The sequence below is a fragment of the Gekko japonicus genome, unplaced genomic scaffold, assembly GCF_001447785.1.
Source record: "Gekko japonicus isolate JY-2015 unplaced genomic scaffold, Gekko_japonicus_V1.1 scaffold1619, whole genome shotgun sequence".
NCBI classification, from domain to species: Eukaryota; Metazoa; Chordata; class Lepidosauria; order Squamata; family Gekkonidae; genus Gekko; species Gekko japonicus.
Genome location: NW_015175408.1, coordinates 130837 through 139685, shown reverse-complemented (window position 1 = coordinate 139685; position 8849 = coordinate 130837). Strand labels below are relative to the sequence as shown.

General features: G+C 46.7%; 1 protein-coding gene across 1 annotated transcript in view; it reads right to left on the bottom strand.

The window, feature by feature from the left end:
* Positions 1 to 355: 355 nt before the first annotated feature.
* Positions 356 to 8849, bottom strand: part of CBX5 (chromobox 5) — a 24049-nt gene continuing 15555 nt past the window's right edge. Inside the window, exons 3-4 of the mRNA XM_015425729.1 lie at positions 6110 to 6207; positions 356 to 2252 (exon numbers count right to left, since the gene is read on the bottom strand). Of these exons, the coding sequence (XP_015281215.1) occupies positions 2102 to 2252; positions 6110 to 6207 (249 nt within the window). The 3' untranslated portion in view covers positions 356 to 2101. The remainder of the gene's footprint in view (positions 2253 to 6109; positions 6208 to 8849) is intronic.

The following is an 8849-nucleotide window of genomic DNA, read 5'->3' as shown; positions in this document are numbered from 1 at the left end:
GCGACATTTCTATTCCACAACACAGAATCTAGCCCACTTTAAAATCAATCCCTCTGCTGGCTCCCATGATATCTATTATCAGCATGCACAACCCTTTATCAACCTTAAGAACATTAGAGAAGCCAGGTTGGATCAGGCCAATGGCCCATCCAGGCCAACACTCTGTGTCACACAGTGGCCCAAAGCCAGGTGCTATTGGGAGGTCCACCAGTGGGGCCAGAACTCCAGAAGCCCTCCCACTATTGCCTCCCAAGCACTAAGAATACCGAGCATCACTGCCCCAGACATACTGTTCCATCTAACATTGTGGCTAATAGCCACTCATGGACCTCTGCTCCATATGTTTATCCAATCACCTCTTGAAGCTGTCTGTACTGGTAGCCACCATCACTTCTAGAGGCAGTGAATTCCACGTGTTTAATTACCTTCTGGCATCCAGAAAGTCAGGGGGGGAAGGGGGGGGGGAGATGCTGGCACCAATTAATACTGTCGAACTTTTGTCTTTTATTGTTGAGAGTTACAGCAAGTCTGTCAGCAAGGAGGGAAAGTGAAGATGAAACTATTAATGAGCTACTAAAATCCTGAAGGGCCCTGTGTCCCGCCTACACTACACAATACAGACATGCCATATGAAATTTAAAAAAAACATGCATAGGAATTGTCATGGGAAAGAGGCAATACAGAGGGGGGGGGGGCTCAGCTACTTGCTTTCTGTGACCTGTTCCTCTGGCCCTTTCCCCCCATCGGAACAAGAGGGAAAAAAGCACTTCCAGGAATAATGTCTTAATGCCAGCGGTCCCAAGATTCTAAAACTGGAATTGTGCCATGGCAGCAGTGCAGAGAAAGCACATGTCAGGCGACAGCTAAAGGGAAACAAATGCCAGACCTGAATAGCTCTTGCAGCTTCTGCGCTGTTGCTAGACAGATGCCTCATATCTGGCCAGATGAGGCCAGGTGCCTGCAGTGTTCTCACAGGAGGCTTCTCCTCCGAGTTATTTTGCTTTGAAAAACAATGTGGAAAATGTAGCCAGGGAGAACTGTTTCTTTTAGAGATGATGCCAGGACTCCGAACCCAGACAGGAAGGGCTCTGCCACCCAGAGATTATTGTGTCAGGGAAGTCTGCGATATGTCAGGAAGCCCTTCCCCATTCTCATGGTGGCCGAGCCCAGAAATTGATCGGATTTTGGGACTGCAACGTTTGGCCTTTGAGGAACAGTCACAGGCAGCACAAATTATTTAAGGATGGCACATAATGCTCACACCTACGTAATACACAGTTACTGCATGAAATGAAAAACGGAAGACAAGGATACTGGGAATGGCAGGAGGAAATGGCAGATGGAAAAGGCTGGGGGGGTGTTGGGGGATAGATGGAAGAAGAGGTGTCTTTTTTTTTTTTAGTGAACCATTTTCTGGCGATTCCCTTTCCAGGTTACTCGCTCCTGCCTGGCAGCCAGAAAATGGACTCGGTAGGAATGGGGTTGGTGCAAGTGAAACCGGCACTGGGGATCTGGGTGAGAACTGCTCTCCAGCTTCCTGGAACTGAACTCGGCAAGATGTCAAGATGTTCTTAAGCCGTTAAAAAGAAGCCCCGTGGGGATCCGCCTTGACTAATAGGGTGGCTGGAGGTTTTCTGTTGGAGGGGGTTTAATCTCACAATCCAAACCGTGTGCTGAGTCAGAGGGCGTCTTTTCCCCCAATGCGGGTAGCTCTTGTCACTTTCATAGCCCTCTCCTAGAGCAAGAGGATGGGATGACCCGCAATAAAGCAACGTGACGCAGAAGGTGAACCCTCCAGGCAGGGAGGAGGAAAAAAAAAGGACCTGCAGGCTCTAAGAGGGCTTTCAAAGTGAGAACCATGTTTTGGATTATGACATGAAGGGAGGGAGGAACACACGCACACACAGCATGTCAATCTCTTGGAGCAAAACCGTAACGCGACTTGACACCATTTATGTCATAACTAAACCAATCAATATCAACGTTTCTCCTGCGGAACACAGTAATAAGCACATTTTTATGGATGTGTTTGGGCTGAGGGGGGAAGAGAGGGGTGGGTGGGATATGTACAGCTATGGATGGACAAAGGACCCCGGTCACTTTAGCTCTTCACTGCCTCCCGCTCTTTGTTCTCGGCGTCTTCTGGGTACGCGTGCCAGGTCAATCTCTCTTCATAAAACGCTATCACGATTTGAGGGCACTTCACGTTGGCTTCTTTGGCTAGAACCAGGTCAGCCTCATCCGTGTCCTTCCTGGAGCAGGGGGTGAGCGGGAACAAAGAGAACCGCCTGTTAGCATATCGAGCAACAGCATCTCACTGGACGGCATCGAACGCACACAGAAATGACAACCTGGGCTCATTTGCACCACCAGGACTTTGAACTGGGGCTGCAAGCTTTACGTGGCAGGTCAGAACTTTAGCTGACTGGCAGAGATCAGTTTTGACCAGCACGTTTCTAGCTTGTTGATTTTTAAGGTTACTTTGGTCATAGTGTACGAGGGTTACTGTATCAGGACAAGAAAATAGAAAAGGTGGTCTTTTCTTCTAAAACTGGGTAGCAGCATTTGGTTATTATACAGTTTCCAAAGAAGTGAGCTCTGGTTCATGAACTCTTATGCTGTATAAGCCTCCCCCCCCCCCCCCCGTGCTTGTTTATTAAATTATCTTGCAATTCTTTACGTATCAAATCAATTAATTGGTCAAAAGGTGAATGTTTAATCAATTGATTTTTAAATTGATGGATAGCCACAGTTACACTAGGAGTTACCCTGATCAGCAATTAATTTTCCTTGGGGGGCGGACTGTGACAAGGGACAGTCGGCCCCTCCCCAAAAGTTGCCTACCAGCAGCCATTTGTTTTAGGTTGGATATTTGTGCCACATGAGGCTCTTTCCCCAGCTCCGTTTCACTACTGAATTGGCAACTGCAGGTTCAGGTCAGCAGCTCTCAAGAGGCATGATTTAGCTCATGGGCCTCCCAAATGCTAAATCCCACATTCATGGCATCCTGGCTGCTGTTCTCATTCAAAAAGGAACACACACGCGCGCACGCTGATTGGTGAAGCACAAAGATGTACTCCTCTGCACAGCTTCTCTCCATCCCTAAAATGGAGTCCCAGATTAGGTTCAACTGCAAGAGGGAGGGGGTCTCTCCGCTGCTCCTCTCTTATCGAAGACCAAGGGGCCTGTAGGAGAGGAGGGGGGGGGGGGGGGGGGGGAGTAGAAAGAAGCAGCATCTCCCACACAGCCTTCCCAGGAGCTCTGAGGATTCCAGAAAGATGGGAGAGGGGAGACATTCGACATTTTTCATTCTTTCTGCAAAGAGGGCTCCAAAGAAAATTTCCCTGATCTTTGTCTGCACAGATTTTGGTCTCTGCAAGTGTCCACTCTATATGCAATTGCAGAGCTACTTGTAGAGTCCGGGTTTTTACAGGACTCCCACAGCCTTCCTTATTCAACCACCTGCCTTTAAAAGTGGCTGGTGTGTATAAGCAAGCCCAGTGCTTACAAGTGCTGCTGAGCCACACATGACTATTCCCTCCCCTTCCTCCAGTGCCATTTTCTTTTGAAAGGCTGGAGGTGGGCTGCCCATTTCTCAAAAGAGCATCCCATTTTAAGGCATATTTTAAATTGCGAGGTGAGCTGCAAAGACCCACAGCAACGGATCAAGAAACCATGCCAAGAAAGGCTCAAGTACCAAGCAAACCCAGCCTTACAACCAGACCTCTTTTCTGTGAAACAGGGGTGACCAAAAATAAGAGTGGATAAGAAAGCATGTGATGGCAAACCAGCTCAGCCAACACAGTGCAAAGAGAACAGAGACAGGAATCCAGGGTAAGAATTCCCTTCTCCACACACTGCCTCACAGCTTCTGGTGGTACTTCCACTGATATTAACATCTTAAATAAGAACACCCCAAGTCCTCTGCTGATGCTAATAATAGAGACAAGCCGCCGGCTAACTCTTTGGTTCCGTCTGAGTGTCTTACACAATGGAGACCCATCCACCCATCTAAATACTTACCCCCATAGGTCCTACTGCCAAACCTGGCACACTCCACACTAATTACAGGTACCAGCTACCTAGCAACACGCTAGGCAGCAAACATTAATTGGCATAGTCAATTAACAGGCCCTTCCACATACGCAATTAATGAGACAGCGCGACAAGTAAGGATTCTGGAGTCAAGACTCTTCAAACAGCTTGCCACTGCATAGACCTCACACTTATGCCGGCTCTGTCCTGAACAACAGAAACCTCAAAAATGGATTTTGCTTCCATATTTAATACCCAATATTAGCATACTGCATTCCGGGGTGAAATTTTATTTCTGTTCATTACGACAGCAACAGGCCATTGACGCTGATAGTGCTGATTGAAATATCAGTACAAATAAATCCTTTAAGGCTAGATTACTTTAAGTCATTTGGGCTCAGACGTATTGGAGGATATTCCATATTTCTCCAACTGGCAGAAAAATAAAATATTTTAAAAGGTGGCTCTTCCTTCCACTAAGGCAAGCTATCATACATTATATGGCAAACAATTGTCCTTTGTCTGAGAACCACAAAACTTTAAATGATCTGGTTTTTAAAAAGCCAGAAAAGTAATACATTCTCTGACCAAATACAAAATGTTGTGAGCTGCCAAGTAAGATTTAAAAGGTAACATTAACACATGATACGGAATAGTCAAAAATCAGTGTAAACTTCCCAGTCTTTCTGCAGTGTTCTATAACAGGGACTATCTCCCAGCACCCCAATATCCAGGAAGATAATACATTATTTTGAAGTGGTTAATTTACCCTGTCTCATTGTGGCCTAGAGGACCTACAAGCCCTGGGGTACAGATTCTCAGTCTTGGACATGCTCATTTTCCTAGCCTCAATTCCCACCTGTAAAATGGCAATGGAGGCTAACCATTTTGGAATTTTTAATGAAATCAACAGTAATATGGTGAAGAGCCCTGCTGCATGCTCAAAACTTATTTTAGAATCATCATTGGAATTGGCAGAGCACTTGGTTTCAATGAGCAGATTCCCTGTCCGTCTGCATTCAGGGCAAAAGGAAATGGCAAGCCAGCTTACAGAGAGACTATCAATCACTGCATAAACCAAGCCTCCCTTTGATGCATCACCTGGGACCAGGCCTCTACATATGGCCGTTAACAGCAGTTGCAACACAGGTGATATACTACAAAGGAACTCTTCCATCCTTATCAAGGGGAGTGCTAAGTTCAGTCTGAGATCATGAGGTTTGTGGTGCATGGCAACCAAAACATGCCAGAAAACACACCTTGTGCTATTCATTCATTACCCATGGCATTTGGCCGCACAGCAAATGAGGGGGGGGGAGCCACTGCAGCATCTTCGTGCCCCTGCATTCCCCCCCCCCACCTCTTCCCCCAAAGAGCTGTGTGCAGCTGGGTCCCCCTCCCCCACGCTGCTTGCTAGCAGCCCCATCCATCTCAGCCCAGCCAGCATCAGAGAAAGCAAAGCAAGACAAGAGGCTTATTCTCTGCTGCATTGCCACAGGGACCTCTCCCCCAGCATGGAAACCTGGCGGGGGAGGGGGGGGAGAGAGAGATTGGGGAAGCAAAGGCAAGCTCCCTGGGACACAGCTGTGCTATAACCTCTGCCAGGCAGATAAGCTCAGGGCTCTTTGTCTTAGTGGGGGAGGGGCAGCTGCTGCATATGCAGCGCACACAGCTAACCTCCTCTCTGCCCGCAGAGAGGCTTCCCGCAGAGATAAGCCCAGAAGCAAAGACAAGAGGCAAGTCAAAACCTTTCCAGAAGGATTTCCTGCGCTCTCTCGCCATTTGGGGGCATGGAGGAGGATTCGGGAGACAGCAGCAGAGCCATACATAAGGCGCCGGCTCCTCGTGAACTGTATTTACCGAGCAGAGGTTGAACACCCCACTCGAGGGAGGGAGGACAAAGCCGCAGCACAGAAAAGAATGAACTGCCCCTGGGCCATTTAACCAAGCCATCTCGCCCGAGCCTGAATTTCGCTTAACTGGTTGGTTTAAGGAGGAGAACCTCCCGGATCTGAGAAACAGAACATTAAAAAAAAATAAAAGTGACAAAAACAAAAAGGATAAGCGCACTCACCATTTCATTAGGAACATTAAATCGCCACAGGAATCTGTGGCTCCGATGATCTTTTCCGGCTCCAATCCTCTTTCAAAGCCCCTGGCGATATCGGTGCTCTGGGAGAGAGAGAGAGAGAGACACAGACACAGAGAGAGAGAGAAAAAGAAGAGTTAAGGAATCCTTTCCGCCTCGTGTTCCCTGGCCATTTGTTCGCCTCTCTCAACCATGAAGCAGAGGGACTTCAAAGGGTGCGAGAACCAGGTGATAAACAGATGCAGTACATGGCTTAATGGTAATTAACAGATGGGGGGGAGGCCTTAATATTTTTGGTCCTGTTCTCTCCCTCCCCAATCTCTCTTTTATTAAGTGTCTGAGGGAGGAAAGCGGCCAGAGGAAGAAAAAGAAATCTGTTTTGTAAAAAAAAAATCACATATATGAGTCGCCATTTAAGACGGGCTACACAGGCGTCGATGGGCAGACCAAGGGAATTAAGTCATCTTGCCTTTGCAGCTGCGGCAGCGGCAGCAGCCATTCGTGATTTCCACAGCTCCCCATCCCTGCTACGCCTCCCCCGCTCCAGAGCGCACCACCTCTATGGGCTCACGCGGTCCTTGAGGTCTTTGTGCCGGTGCCGTCAATGGGTGTGTCCCATTCATGCGTTGTTGGGGGGGGGGGGGTTATTTGCAACCGAGAGCTTAAACCGCCAGGGGCCCCCAGACAAGGGTCGGTCAGCTCCCTCTGCACATACCATCTGAAGGCTGGTAACAGCTTTCAGGCGCTGCAAGCCTGGAGCGAGCGCGTCCTCCCTGCTTTGCTGCAAGAGCAGCAGCACCACCACACGCTATTCTGCTGGAGATCCACACATTTGTTGCTTACACATACTCAGTCTAGCAGATGCGGCTATGCAGACCGAGCGGTTAACAAAAGACAGCGAGAGAGAGAGAGAGAGAGAGACAGAGAGAGCGAGCCTGGCTTTTTTGGAGGTACTAAAAACCGATTGCCATGTAGAGGTAGAAGGAAAAAAACTGGGGGGGGGGGGGGGAGAATATATATATATGTCTAGCTAGCTGAGGGTAACTAGGAGAATCCAGACTGCAGCAGAACTGAGCAAACTGGCTCAACGACTGGGGGACCCAGTGGGAATTAATGAATTCACAAATCATGTAAGAGGATACAAAAGAAAGTCGGAACAATACTTTGATTTTGCTCGGGCTTATGTTCGCCTCTGGCTTTAACCAAAAATATTTTTAATGACTGCATAAAAAGGTGAGAATGAGTAGTTTCCAAACCACCTCATAAGTTACAATTTCCCATGAAGTGATAATTTTGGAGAAAAATAAGATATGGAAAAGCTGTACAGCCATTATTAGTCCACACAAAATCGCCAGAAACCAAGAACAAAACCATGCATTGCCTTTCAAGTGGACCAACCAAATCGGCTCACTTGTACATTGTTTTGTGCTAATATGATTGGTCCAATTAAAGGAATCACATGGGTTTTGTTCTTGTTTATAAGATGGGAAGTGGCCATGGCTCTCAAGACTAACAGGCAGAAGGTGGGGCAGCAACTTTATTCAGTGAGATATATGATGTTCAGGAAGGATACTGGGCATTTGAGATGTTTCTCCCCCAGAAGTTCCCATGATAGTTAAGCATAATTAGGCATACAAAGATCTATAGCTATTGTCTCTTTACAGACTATTAGAAAAGGATAATAGTGTTTTAAAGCAAAGCTCTTATCGCATAAAGAGATTTCTCAGATTGTGCTAGCTAAAAATATTAGCTATCTTTCTGAAATGCTGCATCTTCAGCAACTTTTCTTTGTTGCTATTTCTAAAACTATCTCATGAGAATAAAATAGTTGCTTTCAATGTGTTTTTTTTGATAGAGAAACCTTGGTATCATGTCACAGCACCCAAGGAAATCCCCAGACCCAAGAAAATCCCCTAGCACACATCCCTGCCCTTCATGCAAGTTTAAAATGAAAATGTAAGTAGTAAATAGATAGGAATCTATCACAAAATTCAAAGGCAAAAATGAGTATCAATTATTGTAACTTGGAGAATGTGAAGTGCTTGAGGTAGAAGGCTGAAAAATGTTGTGGAACTCATGGTTGGGGGTACAGGGATCCTCATGGAAACTTAGTTGAAAATCTTCAGGGTAAAGTGATAAACCTTCGAGTATATGAAGTATTACACTAGATAAATTCCATGCTGTATTGAGTAAAAGGACAGTGTTTGTGACAGCAGTCACAGATGGTTCAGCACAAGATGGCGGCATGTTATATCTGTATAAATTCAGATCTGCCCCAATTACATATAAGGCAAGAAGTGGAGACACAATTTAAAGCAGGGCTCTTTTTGTAGAAAAAGCCCAGCAGAAACTCATTAGCATAATAGGCCACACCCAACAACAGAAACTCATTAACATATTAGGCCACACCCCTGACAGCACAGCTCATTGACACATTAGGCCACAACCCCATGTTACCAGAAGTGTGCTCATCCAGCCACACCCACCTTTTGCTTATTATTCTGTTTACCTTGTTTGTTGTCAAAACCCAGGGCGTTTTTGTAGCAGGAACTCCTTTGCATGTTAGGCCACACACCCCTAATATAGCCAATCGTAATGAGTTTCTGCTGTTGGGTGTGGCCTATTATGCTAATGAGTTCCTGCTGGGCGTGGCCAACTTGGGAGCCAGCCGGAACTCCGTTCCTGTGCGTTCCTGCCCAAAAATAGCCCTGATTTAAAGTATAAA